Genomic DNA, 22,125 nt, shown 5'->3' with positions numbered 1-22,125 from the left:
CAAAAAACACAGGTATTTGCATTATATTCCTGTAAACTATAGTTATAAAGTAGCAGTAAACATAATCTTCCCACTGGAAGCTACCACAGGAGGAGCTAAACTAAAGTGTTACAGCATTAGAAAAGTTGAGAAGTACTGCCCTAGAGTCTCACTGGGGTCCACCTAAAAAGTTCACTAACCTAATGCAACTAATGTCCAAGAGGGCTATTACAGAATTACCAACTAAAGAGATCATACTAGGAACGTGTGGTGGTTTAAGTAAAAATGATCCCCATAGGCTCATCAATTTAAATGCTTGGACATTAGAAAGTGGTACTACTGACAAGGACTACAACGTGTGGCCTTGTCAGAGGAAGTGTTACTGGGGGAGGTGGGTTCTGAGGTTTCAAATGTTCAAGCCAGGCCAAGTGTCTTTCTCTTCCTGCTGCCTGTGGATCACAATGTATAAGTCTCAGCTACTGCGTCTGCGTGCCACCACCATGAAAATGATGGACTGACACTCTAAACTGTAAGCCAGCACCAATGATACGCTTTCCTTTATAAGAGCCCCTATGGTCATTATGCTTCTTCCCAGCAAATAGCACACTTTCTAAAACCACCCAACTCTTTGGTTTAAAATCTGTACAAACTAGGTGGGTGTGATGGCACATACCAGTAATCACAGTTCTCTGGAAGCAGCGGCTGAAGGATTACTGTAAGTTTGAGGCCAAACTGGGGTACACAGAAATGAGGACACCAACCACTGCTAAGTAGTGAGATGCTATATCCTAAAAAACAGGCCAAAACAAATATTCAGAATAAACTAAAACAAAAGGTAACAGAAGCATGCACACTCACTTGACCAAGAGTGACTTCACATTCTCCCAAGAAGTCATCATCACTCAACTCGATAGTTTTGTTGTCGATGTCATAGATTCCAAACTTCAACTTCTGAACCACTTCAAAGTAGTAATCAATAACGAATGTCTTAGAAAACTTGGGATTCAAAGAGTTCTTAATCCTTTCTGTCCGTTCAACCTATACTCATTCCCCAAAAAAACAAAATAAGAGATTTTTCAGATCCAAGAAATACTTAGATTTTTAACATCTCTATATAGTAAATATAATTACACATAAGCATGAAGACAGAATGTCTTAAGATGTATGTATATGTGGGGTGCACGGGTACTACGGCGTGTATGTGGAGGTCAGAGGACAACGTGGAACAGTCAGTTCTCTCCTTCTGCCACATGGGTTCTAGAGATCGAACTTAAGTTACATGGTTTAGCCATCTAGCCACTGAGCCATCTCATTGGCCTATTTATTTATTATTTCTCTATTGGATATTTATGTACAGGAGGAATTGTGCTATCAAAGAAATATTTGTCAAAAAAAAAAAAAAAACCCAAACCGCAATAACAGATGAGATGTTGCAGTGCTCCTGCTGCAATGTGAGTGGTGCTTCCCCTGTGCAGACATCTGAGTATTACAAGGGTACTGTTCCTGCAAGTCAGAAGGGAGTGCTGGATCCCCTGGAACTGCAGTTATAGGTGGCTGATCCACCATGTGATACTGGGAATAGATCTTGGGGTTGTCTGGAAGATCAGTCAGGGCTCTTAAGATATCTCTTCAAGCCTGTGGTATTATTTTTAACATTTTAAAGTAAACTCTTAACATTGTCAAAAAGAAATATGGACCAATCTTTACCCAAACCATTCAGGATTACCTCATACCACTGTTGACCACTCGTGCTCAAAAACAATACACATAAAGGGTCCGACTTCGATGTCACATCTGCATCCAAAAGGTTGTTACAGGAAACATTTAGTTCTACCTTCGTGACACACTGAGCAGCCATGTCTTGAGCTATGGGAGAACCAATGAGAAACAGTATTGTTAAGAAAACACTCTAAAACTCTTAATGGAGATAGCTGAATTCCTACGGTACACTGTCAGCAGGGACTTACTGAACAGGTCTGCTAGAATGGGACTGCTCCTTGAACCTCTTGGGAATAAAGGACTTTATCAGCTTAGGCCAGTAATGCTTTATTCTTCTGTGGAGTCAAGCTTACTAACCATCCAGTGCCATGGACTAGGTTTCTTCTGGGAGCCCTTGTTCCGCAGGGTGATGAAAGTTCTGTCCAGGTGGGCAAGGGATTCGGTGCGTGATAAATAGAGTCAACACAAAGAAGTGTGGGATCTGAATGTATTTCTCAAAAATGGCATGAGGCTTTTACAGTCATTTCAAAAGAAAAAGAGAAATCTGGCAGCTCAGTAGTCGAGGTACATCTGAGGTCACCTGAAACACTAGGTCTAAAACAGCAGCCATCTCCTCTGGACTGGTGCTGCACCCCCAGGCTCCGAGCATGCTCGGCCAGAGTCCCGGGAGCTGCGGGTGCGCCAGTCAGGAGGGTAGAGGCTCGAATCTCGAATCTCCAGTCTTCAATCTCGAATGCTGACTGCTGCACACTGTCTCACGCTCACACTTGGCTCAAGGTCCCGCCCAACCTTACTAAAACGCCCACTATGCTAATCTTCTGGGCTTGAAGAGACCTGTCTCTTACTTGCTAATTCCTAGAGTGGTTCAGCTATGGTACATGACTGAGAATGAGGATTCTACTCGACCTTGCCCTGGGATAAGTCTCCCATTCTGTAAGCTTCAATGCCCTACCCACAATGCGGAAGGCAATTAGTTTGGATGGGTAACATTCTTTATGAAATTCCAGGCCAGGGTTTGGCTAAAATGTTGGAACATTGGTAAAGGTCAGAGAGCAATGTCCAATTTTGTCTAGCTATTAATAAATCATATCTTGGTGGGCACCTAGCACGTGAGTTTGCAAGGACATATCTGGACTACCTCTGAGTTAGGGGTGCCAGGAGACAATGCAGGAGCAGGAGACGGCTTCCAGGAAGCTTTTGCCTCATAAGCTGCTGTCACTCAAAGTGTGCGTGGCAATCCAGCAGGGAAATATACTTTCAAGATAGCAATTAAGGCATTAATCCTCTGCCTATATAATGTACTACAAAATATATTAGTAAATTGTCATGTACTGTTTAGAGCTGACTCAGAGAGCAAGCTCTCAAACTCAAGCATATTTATCAAGTGTCCCCTGAGATACTCTTGGGACAGGCTGATCCCTCACGCTAGTGACAGGGAGAAATAAGAAAAGTAAATGTCCAATGATACTAAAAGCATCCATCCTTACAAAAAGCTAAAAGGCAAACCTCTACCAACAGAGTTACTTTGAGAATGAGAAGCCAAATGGTCACATGTGGAGATGTTCTTCCTGGATTTTCTAGGAGTTCTTAGGGCTTCCCTATTCATTCCTGCTAGATGTTGTAAATGTCCAGTTTGATGATGTTTTGCTATTTTTCTGTTTTTTTCTATTTAGGTTGTTTAAGTTTGGTTCAAAAAGTTTTTTCATGATTTTTGTTCTTTTACATAAGGTAGTTTTAGAGTACTGTGAGTTACATGCTCACAAACAGAATGAGCATGATTGTTAAGGACATTGTTAAAGATCAGCATATGCGAAGCACAGCACCAATCCAAAAAGTTTATGTTTCTAAAGACGGGGTGAACTGAACTCAACCATGAATACAAACACTTATGTGCTAAGTCATTCTCACAACAGAGGCTCATTAGAACATTATTTTTCTCTCCTGAATATGCTCAAATAAAGGCTACACAAACAACATGGCAGCATGGCAGACTATTTAATAACGTGCTGACAATTCTATTACTGCACTGTGGCCAGGAAGCAAACTCCCTGTAAAGCAGCACTCACCACTCCCCAAACTGAGTCAGACCTCCGCTTCCCAATGCCACTTACCTCCATTATTATACTTAATGGCCAATGCAAAAAGTAAATAAACATTTGGATCTAGAACTTGCCTAATATGCGCATTCTTATAAATACTTTTATTCCAGTAACTACTGAATACATGACATGTGAAGAAAAGTGTAATTCATGAACAAACTATAATGGGAGAACACACACACAAAAAATGTTCTGGATCCTTTGAGGAAGAAAATAGGCCATTTTCTTCAATAAATGGTCAATTAGAAGAATATGTGCAGTAGATTTGCTACCAAAATCTGAAAGCAAACTGAACATCAATCATTATTCCTAAGTCTTACCTTTTGGCCCAACATAACACAGACTATGCAAATCAAGTGAAAATTAAGACACAAAGGGGAGCTGGAGATGAAATCTGAAGTGTGTGGTCACTCCCATGCCCTGCTGAAACGCTGTTCATCCATGTCTTGAAATAATTTAAATAATAAATAATTTAAAAGGAGGAGAGACTTATTTTGATAATGGATTTTTTTTCCATTTGCCAGTCAGTCATAATGCACTTGTAGGTAAGAGAGGTTGCTAGTCAGAGTTATTTTCCAGGTGGATAGGTAGGATTGGGAGAGAGTAAGTGTGCTATTAGACCAAAATAAACAAAGATAATGGTTTTGGTCCCTGGTCCCTTAGGCCTATTCCATTGGTCTTAAATGGAGACATACCACAGTGGCAGCATACATGGCATAGATGGCTGGCCACCTCATGTTAGATTGGAAGCAGAGAGAATAATGCCCGTGCACTCTACTCCTTCCTCCCATCATTATACCTGGTCCTAAGTCCCTGGGGCATTGCCATCTATATTCAGGATGGATCTTCTCACCTAGTTTTTTTTTTTTTTTCCTTGTTAAACAGCTTTACTGAGATACAATTGTCTGAAAATGACTGCATTTTAAGGCAAGCAACTAGAAGTTTTGATCTGTGTGTACCAGGAAAACTATTACCATAATCAAAGCAGATCATATACTCATCTGATCTAGTCCTTCCAGCAACCCCATGCTAACCTCTCTCTAGTCTCTAGCTCTATTCCTATCCCAGGCAGTGTTTTAATCTTCATACATCACTCTTCACTTTTTAGGACTCTGTATAAGTAGAGTCTTTCACTGTGGGCCCACCTAGCCTCTATCAGTCAGCACACTTACTGTAAAAGACAGCTACAGCATAGCATGCAGCTCACTCTTTTCTAATTAAGCTATAATAAACATCCCTACCCATATCATTGCATAGATACATATGGGGTTTTTGTTTAGTTTGCTTTGTTTGTTTTGTTTTGAGGTGCGATGTTCAGGCTGGTCTTGAACTTGATATGTAGCTGAGGATGGCCTTGAATACTGATCTACCTTCATCCATTTTCCAAGTATTAAAAATACAGTTTTGTACCATCATGCCTGACAACAGTCATATAAAATGCAAAATACAAAAATCTCCTAACCCAAACATCCAGGAAATCCAGGACATAATGAGAAGACAAAATCTAAGGATAATAGGTATAGAAGAAAGCGAAATTCCCAACTTAAAGGGCCAGTAAATATCTTCAACAAAGTTATAGATGAAAACTTCCCCAACCTAAAGAAAGAGATGCCCATGAACATACAGGAAGGCTAGAGATCTCTAAATAGATTGGACCAGAAAAGAAATTCCTCCTGTCACATATTAATCAAAACACCAAATGCACAGATCAAAGAAAGAATATTAAAAGTAGTAAGGGAAAAAGTTCAAGTAACATATAAAGGCAGGCCTATCAGAATTACACCAAACTTCTCACCAGAGACTATGAAAGCTAGAAGATCCTGGACTAATGTCATACAGACCCTAAGAGAACAGAAAGGCCAGTCTTTATACCTAGTTAATCCTTTCTGGAAATGCCCTCAATCACATCCAGAAGTATGTTAAACTAAAATCCCAGATAATCTCAGTACATTTCTCAGTTGAGAGCATGAAGGCATCCTGGGCTCAAAAGCCCCAACCAATCAGCCATGAAACAAACAAACAAAGAGTTCCTTTAAAAACTTAGATGAGGGCAGGGCGGTGGTGGCGCACGCCAGCACTTGGGAGGCAGAGGCAGGCGAATTTCTGAGTTTGAGGCCAGCCTGGTCTACAGAGTTACAGAGTGAGTTCCAGGACAGCCAGGGTTATACAGAGAAACCCTGTCCCAAGGAAAAAAAAAAAAAAAGCACAATTGGCCTACCATTCGAGGAGCATTGGGTTTACTTCCCAGCACCACATAAAACTATGAATGGTGACCCTCACCTGTAATCTAGCACTTAAGAAGGCAGAAGCAGGAGGATCAGAAATCCAGGGATGTCCTTGGTCATATAGAGAATTTGAGGTCAGCTTTGGCTATATAATAAACAAATATATGCAATATTTTTTACCCTATGGTTATTAACCTAATAAGTACAAAGATCAAAGTTACAACCCAGACATTTTATTTCCTCATGACAAAATGCTCCCAGGACATTAAAATGCCTCTAATTAATGTTTGCTTGGTGTAATAATAATTTGGTTCTGTAATTGTTAGCATATCAAATAAAATATTTATCATGACACAAATGAATAATGAAATAAATCTTTAAAATTTTAATATTCTAACTGGGCTACCTTATCTAGTTTCAGTATCTGAAATGCACCTACCTAGTCTTACTGCAACTTGGTCTTCCAAGGCTGCCTGATATTCATGGGGGGAGACCTCCCCTTTCCTGAGAAGAAAGAAAAGGAAGGTGAGGTGAGAGGGAGGGACTTGGAGTAGGGAAGGGGAAGCTGCAATCTGGATGTAAAGTGAATAATAAAATATTAAAATTGTAATTAATATTTATTAAATATATCTAATAGATAAGCTAAATTACTACTTAGGTTATAATTGTTAATATTTTTTAATTGTAACCAGAAAATCATCAGGCTGTCAAAGAGTAGGATGACTTATATTTGTACAGCCGTTCCTTTTTAAGACAGTCTATTAGTCTGTAAGTTTCTTGATGCTAAGAAAGGCTTTTCTCTTTTTCTCTTTTTTATTTTTTATTGATACTTGAGTGTTTTGTCTACGTGTGTAAGTGGATTATGTGCATACACTGCCTGTGGAGGCCAGAAGAGGGCATCAGCCCCCTGGAACTGCAATCACAGGTTATGGGTGATCATGTGGTGCTTGGAACCAAATCTGGGCCCCCTGCAAGCTTATCCAGTGTTCTTAAGTGCAGAGTCATCTCTCCAGCCCCTTTTTCTCTTTTCTAGGGCATGTCCACACATGTCTACCATGCACATAGAGCTGGACAATCTTAGAGCAGCAACACTGATTCTCAGGAACTATCAGTCAGCTTTCTGTCCCAGTGACAAAAATACTTGAAAAACTCAACTTTTAGAAGGAAGGTTTTATCTTGACTTGTGATTTCAAAAGTTATAGCTGATGACTGGTAAGTCTTGTGGGTTGTTTGTTTAGTTGGGGTGCATGCATGGATGAGGACATGCATGCATGTGTTAAGATATTCCATAAAAGCAGAAACAATTAGCAGAAGAATACTGCTCATGAAATGTCTTCCAGACAACAAAGAGAAAAGGCTTGCCTTTCCAGCTAAGTCCCCTTAAGTGGAGAGACAGATTAGCCAGTACAGTGCTTGCCTCAAAAGCATAAAGACAGGAATACCTCAGTTCTAGCTCCAGAAGGCACCTGAAAAAGCAAGGTGCGGTGGCACTAGTTTGTAGTCCTAGTGCTGGGAAGTAGAGACACGTGGACTCCTGGCCCTTCATGATCAGCCAGTTTCTTTAGCTAGCTCCAGGCCAGTGAGAACCTGTATAAAACCAAGGCAGATAGCACCCGAGGAAAAACACCCGTGGTTGACTTCTGGCTTATATACAAGCATGAGCACCTGCACATACACAAACATGCGCACACACATATGTACATATATACACAGCCCCATTAAGCTATGAGTTATTATGTATATAAAATCCCTCAAAAGGCATTGTGAGTTTGAGGCCAGCCTGGTCTACATAGTGAGTTCTAGGATAGCCAGAGCTACATAGTGAGACCCTGTCTGAAAAAAATAAAAATAAATAAATAAAAGTTAGTAAATGTATAAACCCATTTAGAGACCTGTAATCTAACTAATTACTAAAGTCTCACCTTTGAACACAGCTGCCCTGAGGACCAAACCTAACATGAGATCCTGGAGGACATGTAAGATCCAACCCATAACACATTTTGCACTTAAAAGGCAGATCTGGCTATGAATGTAGCTTCATGGTAGAATGCATTTTTTTTTTTTTTGTACAGCCAGAATCTAAGTAAATAAGCAAGCGGCCAGACTCTGAGACTAAGAATCCAAACAACAAAAAGCTGGGTGTAGTGACACAAGCCTGTATCGGTGCTTGGGATGCAGTGGTGAAAGGATGCTTAAGTCAAGCCTGGAATATATGAGGCCTTATCTAAGAGAGAAACAGAGAGACAGACAGACAGCAGACAGAGAGACAGAGACAGAAGAAAAAGTGAAAAGGAGAGGAAAAAGAAAAAGAAATTTGATTTCATAAAAAGAAAGTGACACTAAACGTTATTTCTGTTTGGTTGCTGTTTCTATCCTTGCCACAAGATATGCAAAATGAAATTGAGGAATGTCAAATATAAAACCGCCCAAGACAGAGGAGACTGTTTTCACCTTAATGTGAAGCAAGCAAGAAGGGTCACTGGAGCAACAAGGAAACCAGACATTGGTTCTGGATCAGACAAGATGGTGGCAATGTGAACAGGGGCTTAACTACTCCTGCCTTTGCTTTTTTCATCATCAATTCTAACTCACTCAGTGTCTTCAGGTAATGCCCAGCGTCTCTGCCGGTTTGTGTTCTTTTAGTTTAATGTAACTACAGTGAATATATAACTTGTATAGGAATTGCTACTCAACGGCTCATAAAAAAATAGAAAATGCCAGAAATATAGAACAAAATGGCGAAATAGTTGAAAAAGAATAGGGTTATTCAAGTTCAATCTCCATCAGCCAGCCACTATCAAAAAAGCTTTAAAAATGTACATGTGAATACTCTCTCAGCAGTCTGGGGGCTTTGTCTGAAACTGACTAAACTCACAAACAATATGAAAATGTAGTACACCCCAAGAAGAAACCAGGTCCTGCCTCCTAGGCTAACACAGCATAAGGAAGTGAGTTTTACCACATCACGGTGTCTCAATCTGAAACTCTCAGGACACATCAATGCAGAAAAAGGAAAAGGAGGGTCACTTCGGCCTGTAACTCCAGCTCCAAGGAATCTACACACACACACACACACACACACACACACACACACACACAAATAGTGTAAATAAATCTATACTTTTTTTTCTGATAGAACATGTCCTTAGCATGTTCAAGGTCACCTCCTCAAAAGGTTTTCAAATTCTTGATGTGAATTCTAAACAATGATGTTTAGATTTGCTGATGGCATCTGGACACAACTCAGGAAAGCCAATTAATAAAAAAATGTGAACAATGTACCAGTAGCTTAAGAAGTACATATGATTTTTACCTTGCTTTTATTACCACAAAGTGAACTATCAACTCAAGCCCTCCCTTAAATTCTCTAAAAAAAAAAAAAAATCCTGCAGTACTCTGATTGATCCAGAGGAAGAAGGACACTTATTTATTAATGTTTAACTTAATACACATTCCAAGCTTTGCTACTGTTCTAACAGCTCAGTCAATGTACAGACATAAAAATTACACTGACTATACATTGAAGTCCACTGAAGGAGCAGATCATCAGATGTCCACCTAGGAGTTTGATGGTTAGTACTGACTGTTATATTGACAAGAAGTAAGAGACAAGCTTTTTGGGATAGCTATGAAGGAGTTTCTAGAATCTATGCTAAGTGGGGATGAGACCATTCGATGGGCTGGGGGAGGAAAGCAAGTGGAGTACCAGTACCCACTGCTCTCTGAACATGGCCAGGTCTAAAGTGACTAGCCACTTCCTGTGCCTGCCGTGGACTGTACACTTCCTTGATTCGCTTATTGCGCAGTAATTTTTCACTATAGTGAGAACAGTAATTAATGCAGGTATTTAAATAAGCAATGCCAGGACCTCAATATTATCTCACTTAACATGCTTGGCTATAAAATACAGAGCGACACTGCAAGTCACCTTATGTCAATACAAGTCACTGTAATTAGCTGTCAACAATGTAAGGTAAAGATGCAGTAAAGCAGTGGGGCAGCTGTGCAGCAGAAGTGTGGATAATATACTCAGGCATGGGATCTACTGAAACTCAAGTTCTTTAAGATTCTCCTTTGCCTGGAGCTCTCTGTCACCTTTCTGCCTCTAATTACTTCCACGTGTTGAACCATCAGAGCTTCTCACCTGCCCAGTGAACTATGCTTAGACTCTACACACCTGCTTTTTAAATATGGTTCTGTCTTCCCTTCTTAGCTGGGTATGCAGAGCATTCTGCTGGCTCAGACCCCCATTTCATTTGTCACATAGTGCCTCTCTAGGTCATAGCGAAGAATGATATAAAAGTTATTTTTGGCCTGATGGTCTTATGTGCCAGGATCCCAGCACTCAGGAGGCTGAAGCAGGAGGAAGTGAGTTCAAGGCCAGCCTGGGACCTTAACCCAAAATAAACAAACAAATTCCTTTGGTTTAAAGCTAAAACAACTACTACTTTCATTCTCTAAGTTTGAAAGTTTCTAGCGTTCACAGCATCACTCAGTAAGAGAGCATGAGCTGGCATTCCCAACATAAATAAAAGATCATATACTGAACAAAAACTATGAAATGTTTACACATTGTTCGATTTCTGGAATAGTCACTTCAGCATTGATTATCATATACATCACAACTGTTTTTAAGTTTCTGGCAAATCCTTTTACATTTCCTAATCACTAATATTTAATAACACTATAACACATTTAGTACCAGTTCAAGCAATTCCTGGGATCACCTGTCGTGTGTGTCAGGCACTCTTCTGATTTGTTGGGGAACCAACACTGGCATAAGGAGACTCTCCCATGAATGTGATTACAGGATAGAAAGGCAAAAGAGCTGAGTTGAGTTAACAGCACACTAGGTGGTAGTCAATACCAAGGAGAAAGGCAGAGCAGGAAAGTAAACACTGCAGGTGTGCCAAAAGATTTTCTTTTGACAAAACCACCAGGAAATATTTGTGTAGATTTTCACTTCTTCTTAAAACATACGATCCCAAGCCAGGTGGTGGTGGCACAAGCCTTTAATCCCAGCACTCAGGCGGCAGAGGCAAGAGGATCTGTGAGTGAGAGCAGCCTGGTCTACAGAGTTCCAGGAATATCCAGGACTACACAGAGAAACCCTGTTTTGGAAAAAAAAAAAAAAAAAAAAAAAAACTCTCTAGCTAGATGGATTTCCACTCCTTGGAATTTTAAGGTAAGATCATCTTAAGGTTTAGAGGAACGGTAAAACAAAAACTTCAGTCTTTAAGTACCTGGGTGTGGTTACACATACCAGTAATGCCAGCCCTTGAGAGGTGGAGGCAGGAGGTGAATGTCATCCTTGCCTTCTCAGCTGTTCCCACCAGGCTACACAAGACTCTATGAAAAAGGAGAAATGGGGGGAGGGGGAGAGAAGGTAGAGAGAGGGGAGAAGGGAGAGAAGAGAGAGGAGAGAGAGGAGAGAGAGGAGAGAGAGGAGAGAGAGGAGGTTGGGTTGCTGTGGCACACACCTTTAATTCCAACACTTAGGGGAAGCAGAGGATAGCCAGGGCTGCACAGAAAAGTCTTGTCTCAAGTAAATAAATAAGAAAAGAAAACAGAGCAAAACAGAAAACGGAAGTTAATATGATGACACTATAAACCATGCTACCCATTCGCTTTGGTAATTTTTGCAGGAAACAGACATAATATATCCATTTCATAAGATGGTAGTTTACTAAACTGACTGTGTAACATTCCTTTCTCATAGAGAAATTGTACTAATGTGCTATCTATCTAATACAAATTGTTGTGACCATAGTACCATTAGTGTTCATTTCTTTTTAAAGCTTCTGACTCCTCTTAGTTGAGCTGTTATATATAAAGAGAGGGAAAAGCCTCTCCAAAGGAATCTCTGTGCCCCACTCGCAGCCTTCCTCAGATACCTTAACCAGTGGACAACGTGGATACACGCTGCTGTGGACCACGTGGATACACGCTGCTGTGGACCACGTGGATACACGCTGCTGTGGACCACGTGGATACACGCTGCTGTGGACAACGTGGATACACGCTGCTTTAAACTTATTTAATAGAATGCTATCAAAGTGGGAATTCATCATTAGTACGAAAAACTTACTGTTAAATAAAATCTATGATAAGTGGTCATTTAAGTTCTTTCTTGGCAACTCTTTTAACAAATCTTCTACAAGTCTTCTACCTCGTTCATTTAGGCTTTAAGCTTGGCAGCAGTATCTATACAACAAATTAAGAACATTAAAACAAAACAAAACAAAACCACTTTAGAAGAAAGTTAGACTGTAAGATAAAGGCCTCAGAAGGGACTTAACAGTGTTTTGGATTCCTCAAGAGGCTGAGAACTAATGGAAATGGTATTGATTCTTACTAAAAGATCCACCAGCAAAGATCATGCTCTGACAAAGAATTGTGCCTCATTATGAATATTTAAAGGTCAAAATATCATGAAATCTTTTTTCACATCCAACATTATCTTTCTTGACTTGGCTGCCAAGTATACTTAAATCATCAGTGAAAGAATTTTTTGGAAAAGAAGTAGTTTAACAACTATCAATGGAATCTGAGGACAGCACCAAAAACTAGCAAGAAATCAAACACCATGGCCGAAGGCAGCAGAAGAGATGAGAGAGCACAGAGATAGCATGAGCTGAGTGCTTGAGCAGATGCAGGTACAGAGGAAATTTCACTTAAATTAAAGAATGTTAATAAATATTTTATTTAATTATATGTGTTTATTTCAGTGTTGGAAGACTAAGCTCAAGGTCAACAGCTAGCTAGAGAAGTTCCCTTAAACTGGACTTGGGTCACCAGTCCCATAAAATATCTTAAACTATTTGTTAGTTTTCTTTTCTTGTTTTGTTTTTTGCTTGTTTGTTTTTGTTTTCCAACAGTTTCTGTGTGTAGCACTGGCTGTCCTGGAACTCCCTCTACATATCAGGTTGGCCTCAAACTTAGAGATCTACCTGACTCTGCCTCCTGAGTTCTAGGATTAAAGGCTTTATTTTATAGAGCACTGTTTATAAAATGTTCAGAGTTCTAAGTAAAATTAAAAGAGATGTCCAATTATCAACATGCCTTGGAAGGCAACGAATAATTTTGCTCCCCCAATTCTAGAGCCTCAGTTTTAGGGGATAGATCAGAGAGGAGATTCTAAAAGACAACCCCTCCTTCCCTTCCTGTGCCAGGCATGTTTTAATCTGCAAAAAAACAGAAATTCAGTTTTTCCTCAATAAGAGAACTTCTGCATGGTCCAATCTTGGAGATGGGGCTCAAATTTTCAGGCTAGAGTGGGGTGCATTTTTCAACTCATCAGCCAAAAGGAACTGCCTTTTAAAAGAATTCTCAAACTGGGGGCGGGGAGGGAGGAGAGAAAGCCCTTTGAAAAGCAGACTGATCCTGAGAATCCATTGTTGTCACTACAACTACTATCATAGACCATCTGTTCTGTTTACCTTTTCCTAAGCTTCGCTGTTTCCCTGTACCTATATGCTAGGCCTGAACAGGTTTTATTTGGCTATGACTGGCAAAACTCAGAGCTGATATTAAGAACAAGACTTATGTGAATGAATATTTATCTTATGTTATTTATGTACCTGACACTTCGACGAGTGATCTACAAACATTTTATTTAATCTTCACAACTCTATGACATATCAGTGCTATATCTATTTTACAAACGTAGAAACACACCTTAAAGAGTTAGTTATCCCACCCAAAGGTCAGACAGCTAACAAAATCTCAGAACATACTTGAAATTAGATAATCACTGCCTTACTCGTGAAATAAAGTCCACTTATTTCTGTAGATCGTATACTATAAAAACTCTACAAACCTGAATCGAAACCTAATGCTACTGCTTTCACAGGTGCCCAGTTTCCTAAACTAAGTTAATTTCAGTTTCCTGAGGAGTAAAAAGGATAATAGTCGAATTTAAGCTTGTTGTGAGTTAACCATGTATAAAAAACGGTCTTAACACTGGGGCTGCGGGTCACTGTAATCCAGTTATTTAACCTACTTTACTCTCTATCTGATTATTCTGAGGCGGCCACCGACAACAGAAAGAAACAAAAGCTGATCACTGTCAAGTGCATAAGGACTAAGCACTAACGGTCACTATGCTCGGTCAAGTTTCTGAGTACAAAACAAACGCCACTGCCCTTCCTCCGCGATCCGAGTGGTACAGGTGCAGGAGCTTGCTAGGACTTCACGCAGTCCCGGCTTTGTACCGAATTCATCTTCACAGCCCGCAGCCTTTCCTCCACCGTTCCCCCACACGACCGGTTCGTCTGGTTCACCAATCTTTCCCCGCTGAGCGGGACCCAGATTTCGGGGCCGTAACCCTTTGCCCAACCCTGCCCTTCCACTCGAGGCCCGCGGATCCCTGGCAGGGCTGCCCAGGTGCGCGAGCTGCAGGCCCAGGAGGCGCTCGCGGCCCCCAGGCTGACCCCTAGTCTCCGACCTCAACCGGCCACGGACCCAGCACGCGACTCTCGGGAGTCCCCCGGAAACCTAGGGAGCACTTCCAGCGCCCCGGGCCGGAGGGCCGGGCCGTGCGAAGCCTGAGGGCCCTAAGTCTTTCCGCCCGGGACCAGCCCGCTTCCCCGGAGGCTGCAGCCTTGGGCTGGGCCACACAGCTCCCCAGCTGGGAAAAGTCACGCACTCACCTGCTAAGTCGCCGAGGAAGTCCGAGGAAGGTGGAAAGCCAGCAAGGAGTAACGCAAGGCGGCGGGACCACAGGGGCTTTACTGGAACCTGAGGGCGGGACCGCGGAGGGGCGGGGCTCGTGGGCGGAGTCCCGGCGGGGCGAGGCGAGGCGAGGGCGGAGCTCGTGGGCTGGACCCTGGAGAAGTTTTGCTTTTAGTTGGGAGCTTGCAGCCCAACCCATTTTCACTCCGTTTTCTTTGCTGCACCTCAACCCGCTGACCTTCTTAAGACCTCTTACGCAGCACTTAGGAGGCAGAGGCATTCGGATTTCTGAGTTCGAGGTCAGCCTGGTCTACAGAGTGAGTTCCAGGACAGCCAGAGCTTCACAGAGAAACCCTGTCTCGAAAAAAACAAACAAACAAACAAAAAAAGGATTCTTACAAAACCCATAGTTGACTTTAGGTATTAAAATATCTGATCTGGGGGACTCGGAAGTTAAGAGCACTTCTTGCTCTTTCAGAGTTCCCAGTTTGTAGCTCACAAACATCTAGAACATCCAAAGGATCTGACATTCTCTTCTGATCTCTAAGGGCAGCAGGTGTGTGTGTGTGTGTGTGTGTGTGTGTGTGTGTGTATGTGGTACGCGTGCACGCGCGCCAACATGCAAGCAAAACATTCATACATCCAAAGGAAAACAAATAAACCTTTAAAAAAAAAGAAAGAAAACAGATCTGGACAGGAAAATAATGTGAAATGCTAGCTCTTAACCTTCCTTCTGTAGAGTGGTTCAGTGTCATTGAGAGTACCTTCCCAGAGTCATTTTACACGCTTATTTTATTTAATATACATATTTATTTTATTTAATCGTCACAAAAGCTTTGCTATGTGTTTAGCACCGTGTACCTTTTCGTAAGAATGGTACAAGTGAATACCGTGAAATGTGGCAGGTAAACAGTCGCTCATTTTACCTAAAGTCAGCAGACTATACTAATCTCAAAATGCCTATGGTGATGGGTACTCAAGGTCACATCTTCTATTGCATGAAAATTTAAAATATCTGCTGAAAAAATGGGATAAAAATTGACAAAGACAAAAGAAGAGTATTACCACAAAACAGGCAAAATTACTTCATTTAAATTGATGAGGAAATAGAAAGGGGGGTGGGGTGGGAGAAAGCACTTGCCGCAGACCAGGCTTTCTTACAGGGGGTCCCTTGTTCCACGGGACTAGGGATTCTGGCCAGGTGGGCACGGGATTCGGCTTTGACAAACAGACTACACACGAGTGATGTAAGATATGAGTGTATTTCTTTAAAAATGATATGAGGCTTTTACAATCATTGTAAAAGAGAAGTGAAAAATCTGGCAGCTCAACAGTTGAGGTACATCTGAGGCTATCTGAAACATACTGGGTCTAAAAGCAGCAGCTATCTCCTCTGAACTGATGCTGCATCCCCCAGGCCCAAGTGCTCTGGGCCCGGGGGACTGCAAGAGATACTTGAATCTGAGTCTTAGCCCATCTTAGTTCTAGTGTTAGTCCTGCATGTGAGTCTAAGTCCTTCTTCCCCCAGTCCTAGTGTTAGACTGAAGTCACATAGGCAAAACGACCCCCACACCCAAGTCAGCAGGGTCTGGTAGCTAGGTGTGAAACAGGAGGAAGAGGGGTGGAGCCCTCCCTGTTGAGGTATTCTTATGCTAATTCTCTGGTTCTTGCTGGAGGCAGGCAGAGGGGTCTTAGAGTGAGAGAAACCTTTCAATTACTCTCTAGTACTTAAAACATTAAACAAGGATAGTTGGATACATTGTGTCGGCCAGGAGACAATGCCCAATCTTAACCATTTACAAATCATTACTTGGGGTAGCTTTATGCCTAATTATGAACACGTCTGAGTTAGGGGATACCAGAGACTGTCTGAAATCCAGGAGGCACAGATCTCCTTTTGAAGTCTTATTGCCTCTTATCCTTTATCAGGATTTTATCCCTGATATTTTGGATGTGACTGGAGTAGACGAGTGTGCGTAGCAAGCACTCAATAGAAATGACTAAAGAATGGAATGTGATATGTATGCTACCAGAGGAGAAAGGTAAGCTCAGCCTTATCCAGCAGGGAACCCTATGAGCTACAGTGATGAGCAGCCTGAAAAGACATGCCCTTTGTGCAACAGTGGCAGGAATATCATGGGAATAACCCACCACTTTCCGATTGGATTTCAGTTGCATTCCACAAAATGAAACCCATACCTGGCACCCTTATCAGGGCAAAAATCAACAGCGAGGCAGGTCACAGATCCAGGGGAAAACCTACTGCAATTATTCTGCTAAACAGACAGAATATCAAACCAGCTCCTCCTGTTAAACCCATAGATTAATGTACCTCTCAACTCTCTTCAGAGCAGCTTCTATTTGCAGCAGTGATGAACAGAGTCCCACAAATCTCCAAAGCACAGAGGATGAGACTAAGGAAAGCAGACCCCTAAATGGGACATTTACATCACATCCCCTCCTTCCAAGACCCAGCAGTGATCATCAAAGAAGAGTAAAGAAGGTAAGAGCCAGAGTTTTCTGGGCAGTTTTAAATATGCGCTCACAGCAACTTTGACAGCATGGAAAGATCTGTAAAAGCTCAGGTTAGACAAAAATCTCAGCTTGGAGAGGGGCAATGGGTATGAAGACTCACTCTTAGCTATACATTAGTAATGTAGTAGCAACTGATGACTGCTGGGAGAAAGTGAGCTGGTTTCCTTTAAGAGGGTTGCCCCTCATAGGTCAACCATGCTCCCCTTTAGTCTACTCTCAACACACCAGGACCCAAAATAAAATGTAAATTAGATATGACCTAGTCATGCAAAGTAAACATTCAAAATCCTTACAGTGTGGAGACTACAGTTGGTCACCAACCTTATCACTGGTCTTTATCTCTTACTTCCTCCTCCTGCTTCCTGGTCATAGATTTCCATCTACTTTTCCAGAGCAAAATTTTGCAGTTTCTTTTACTCTACACAAAATGCTGTGTCCCTAACGATCCTCATGACTCGCTTTGTTTGGTATTAATTCAAAAGTTCTAGTGAAATCTTCTCTGGCCACTATCCAGTTTAGGATTGCAGTGTTTGGCTGAGGTCATAGTTCAGTTATAAAGTACTAAATATCTAGCACAAACAAGGCTCTTTGTTCAGTACTGAACATCAAAAGGGGGAAAAAATAAAATGGAATTGCAAAGGCTTACAGAAATACATCTATAGCCCTTTCTCCTTCACCTTCCTAGCTGGCATTTTGCACCATCTATCAGTATATATACTTAAGTATTTTGCAAGTGTTTGTATTTTTCTGGTTACTAGAAGAGTAGAAGGTATATTACATAAAAAAAAGGGAGGGGGAAGGACATGATACTCTTAGGTATGGATGGAGAAGGCTTATTGTATCTATGAGGGAGAGCATAGTAGGATGCATGGAAATGTGCAGACTGAATAGGGCCATGAGAGAAGGGGTTTAGTGAGGGAGCTAGAGGGCAAGAGAGAAAAACCAGGAACCAAGAGGCCCAGAGCAAGCCAGGAGACCAAGAGAGAAGTGTAACTAAAATGATTGGGTTATATAGAGAAGAGAAGCTGGGAGGAGGGGAGAGGGGCCCAGCCCAACTCCAGTCTCTGGCTTGTTGAGTTTAGGGTAGCGGGCAGGGTGTGCCAGCCAAGATGGCCTGTAATAGACACTTGCTGAGAACCTGGCTACCAGCACCTGCTCTGATATGTTAAATAGGCATCTCAGTTAGCCATTTGTTCAGGGTTTGAGATCTAACATTACATATATACACAATACATATTTATTGAATGAATGGAAAAAGTGATTCATACCCGATTATAATTGAAAAAAAAAATCAGAGTCATTGAAATTACAGTATAATGAAGGCATATGTTACCAATTCCTCCAAAATATATTCCAAACTATTGCAAGAGTCAAATTATGAATTAATAAATGGAAATATATTTAGGAGGAATAAGGAGAAGTTTCTCTGAGGAAGTGACATACTAATAATGGAAAGATAAATTGAAATTAGCCAGGTAAGAAGGTCATATGAGGGAAGGTAGACGGCATCTGATCGTATAAGATGAAGGGATACAGGCAGAGACAATTGCATGTAAGGAAGCCTTCGGCTCATTGTAGGGTAAGAAAAGACAGTGGACCTGAGACTTCCTGAGTGAGACCGATACATGTGGTATGTGGGGAGGAGGAGAGGGATCAGGGAAGGAAGCCACAAAGACATGGGAAAGATAGTAGATAGTGCAGTTTCTGTTTGCTAGGACCTACCTTTTATTTCCTTTTCTTAACAAGCTTAGGGATTAAACCCAAGGCCTCTTACATATTAGCACTCTACCAACAAGCTACATCTGCAGCTCCTTAAACCTATTTCTTAAACAGGCCCCATTGCAGGCTTGAGATTACAGCTCATACTTTCAAGGTCCTGGGGTCAAAAACATGCACATAAAATAATCACATCTTGCCAGTAATTGGACAAAATCATATCAAGAGCGTCGGTATGCAAAGGTGTTAGAAGATATTTGATCACAATGCAAACCCCAAGATTGTGTTACTTTCTAAAAAAAAAAAATCTATTTCCAGTTGTATTATGTCTCTACCCTTGGCACACACCTTTAATCTGAAACAATGAAGATGAAGTTAGTTTGTCAAAGGAAGCACCCATATTTGAAAGTAATGTTTAATTGAGAGGTAGACAAAGTGATGACTCAGAGAAAGATTTGACAGAATAGGATATGCCCAACTCTTACCAGAAGAGAGTGGAGGAAAGAGCTACTTAAGAGAGCATCACAGAGACAAAAGGCAGTTTTACTTTCTCATTCAAACAAGGCAAGCACTCTACCAACACAGCTTTATTCATAGTCTCTAAAGTAATGATGCCTAACCATTGAAAACCAAGTAAGATTGCCAGACAAATTTAAGATGCTTAGATAAATCTAAGTTTCAGGTAAACAACTTTTTCAGCATAAGTATATCCAATGAAATCTCCTATTGGTAAGGCTGTGCATGCATCAGAGTTATAGAGAACTTTCCTAACATTTGCAAGGCTCTGGGTTTATTCAAAAAAGCACATATAAAATAGGGTTCATTATAGCTGAGATTAGAAATGCAATCTCAAGATGATCATGCCATCCAATGGTGTATAAACATATTAGTTAGCAGGATTGACCTAGTCTTCAGTAGACATATGTAAAAGTGGTTCCTTTTGTGGAAATAACAAAATTCAAAATAACAGGATTCAATAGAAGTTAAGAAGGATATACATATTTTAATATAATGTATTTGTATCATGTATTTAATGTGAAAATTGATAAATACAATTGTATGTAATTATTAAATAGGGCATGATGTTGTAGCATAAGTACATGAATATGCTATTTTCATAAATTTATAGTTGATCTTTGAGATGATTAGAGCCCAACCTATAAAGTATCCAGTAAGAACTAGAATTCTATAAAGTATCCAGTAAGAACTAGAACTGGGGGCTGAAGAGAGGGATCAGTAGTTAGCCCTTGTCACTCCAGTTCCAACTCCAGAAATTCCTGTCCCCCTTTAAAAACAAACCAAACAGAGTGTGTCTTGTGGATTTGCCAAAGTTTAGTGCAATATTTACTGGCATATTTCTCCATCATCATTGAAATGAACATGATGTATGTACTAGCTAAAGCAAGGCCTCCTGTCTCTGCATCTGGGAAGCTTGCTTCTATCCCTTTTCTCATGGGCATGAGTGATTCTGGAGAATTCAAAGGAAGCACATCTTCCTCATTTATAACTTGTAGTTACTATCTACACTTAAGAATGATTAAATGAGATAATAGCATAATAGCTAAAGTACATGAAAGGTCCCAGCACCACATAGCACCTTTAGCAAATGGGTACTTAAGCAATTTAAGGCAATAAATATAAGTTAAATTAAAATGTTTTTTTTTCTCTCTCTAGGATATAACCTGTCTTTTTCTTTATGTGTCCCTACCCAGGAAAGCACTGGGGAATCTATCTGAATTCTTTTTTTTTAAGATTTATTTATTATATGTAGTACATATAATAAATGTATATGAAGACACTGTATCTGTCTTCAGACACTCCAGAAGAGGATGTCAGATCTCATTACAGATGGTTGTGAGCTACCATGTAGTTTCTGGGACTTGAACTCAGGACCTTTTGGAAGAGCAATCAGTGCTCTTAACCGCTGAGCCATCTCTCCAGCTCCCTCTACCTGAATTCTTAAAATGCAGAGTCTATCAGTCATACCCAATAGTTCAGACTAGACTGGAATTCACTTAGTTCAGGACATCTTTAAAATCAATACAACAGTGCTGGGATTACAACAATCAACCTTTTTTTTTTTTTCCTTTTTTGAGACAAGGTCTCCCAGACTCCATGCTAGCACCCAACTCGTTATATAGCTGAGGATGGCCATGAACTCCTGATTTATGTGGCCACCTCTTCTACGCTGGCATCTATCATAGGCATGTGCTATCTCTCCAGTCTTAGGCCGTGCTGAGAACTGAACCCAAGATTTCATGCAAGCTAGGGAAGCACTTTGAACTCTGGCTATGGTAGGACTTCTTTTTCTGGTACTTCTTGACTAAGTCTCATGGGGCTTTGCTTTCTTTCTCTTAGTTCCCACCACCTCCAGGCTCTAGACTGTTTTCCAACTCTCCTCCTTAATTAAGTAACACAATCTAATTCGTTCAAGCATTTATTTTCAGAAAGGACCATAAGTGTCAGGATTCACTTCAGTGTTGAAGACTTTAGAACGTTATAGAAAAACAACAACAACAAACAAACACCGCTTTTCAAGAAAGCTCTCACAGAAGCGACAATAGACAGTGGCCAACACCCAGAGGCCGTCTCTTCAGAAGCCTGAGCCTGTTGTGAGCACGCGTGATGGTTCCCCCTCCACCCATTTCCCCCACCTGGAGCTATTTCCGGTCTTTGGAACCCGAGGCCCGGAAGCTGCGGGCGGGCTTGAGGGAGGTGGAGCTGGCCCGCCTCGGGACCTTGGTTCCGGAGACGACTCTCGCCCCGCCCCGTTCTGCCCAGTCCTGTAGCGCGTAGTCAGGCTGGGAAGCTGTCAGTCATGGCCCTGTCCTTACGCCTGTGGCGTCTTCTCCCTCTGCGACGCGGAGCGGAGCGGAGCGTCTGTCGGCTGACGAGGACCTGGGGCAGCCGTGGGCGCTGGGGCGCCCGGGAAGTCCGTGCTTCCGAGGTAACCCGCTGTCCTGGTCCCGCTCTCTCTCTCCCTCGGTAGGGCGTCTGGGGTGCCCCCATCTCCAGGTCCTCCCCTGAGACAGCTGGCCTTTGGACTGAGGGGTGCGTCCTCTCTGCCCTTCCTGTCCGAAAACAGAACTGGAAGGTGAAAGAACTTTGACCGCTGAGAAAGTCGCTTTCAGCCAAGCCTCCGACGGCCTCTGGACTCGGGTTATTACCTCTGACGGCTC

The 22,125-nt window shown here is 41.6% G+C and overlaps 2 protein-coding genes and 1 long non-coding RNA gene across 5 annotated transcripts in view; 2 read left to right on the top strand and 1 right to left on the bottom strand.

Moving 5' to 3' along the window:
• Cpne3 (copine 3) overlaps positions 1-14,802 on the bottom strand; it is a 43,787-nt gene extending 28,985 nt beyond the window's left edge. Inside the window, exons 1-4 of one of the 2 annotated variants that reach the window (XM_031366536.1) lie at positions 14,674-14,802; positions 6,462-6,526; positions 1,706-1,845; positions 838-1,017 (exon numbers count right to left, since the gene is read on the bottom strand). In XM_031366536.1, the coding sequence (XP_031222396.1) occupies positions 838-1,017; positions 1,706-1,837 (312 nt within the window). In that variant the 5' untranslated portion in view covers positions 1,838-1,845; positions 6,462-6,526; positions 14,674-14,802. The remainder of the gene's footprint in view (positions 1-837; positions 1,018-1,705; positions 1,846-6,461; positions 6,527-14,673) is intronic. The other variant, XM_031366534.1, reaches the window with a different exon arrangement.
• Positions 14,803-16,625: 1,823 nt separating this feature from the next.
• LOC116088036 lies at positions 16,626-21,540 on the top strand. Its single transcript, XR_004117740.1, has 3 exons — positions 16,626-16,737; positions 17,045-17,198; positions 21,394-21,540. It is a non-coding gene; the product is annotated as an uncharacterized LOC116088036 (long non-coding RNA).
• Positions 21,541-21,620: 80 nt separating this feature from the next.
• Positions 21,621-22,125, top strand: part of Rmdn1 (regulator of microtubule dynamics 1) — a 38,580-nt gene continuing 38,075 nt past the window's right edge. The window contains exon 1 of one of the 2 annotated variants that reach the window (XM_031366532.1): positions 21,621-21,893. In XM_031366532.1, the coding sequence (XP_031222392.1) occupies positions 21,765-21,893 (129 nt within the window). In that variant the 5' untranslated portion in view covers positions 21,621-21,764. The remainder of the gene's footprint in view (positions 21,894-22,125) is intronic. The other variant, XM_031366533.1, reaches the window with a different exon arrangement.

The sequence above is a fragment of the Mastomys coucha genome, unplaced genomic scaffold (assembly GCF_008632895.1).
Source record: "Mastomys coucha isolate ucsf_1 unplaced genomic scaffold, UCSF_Mcou_1 pScaffold14, whole genome shotgun sequence".
NCBI lineage: Eukaryota > Metazoa > Chordata > Mammalia > Rodentia > Muridae > Mastomys > Mastomys coucha.
This window is presented reverse-complemented; position numbering and strand designations above follow the sequence as displayed.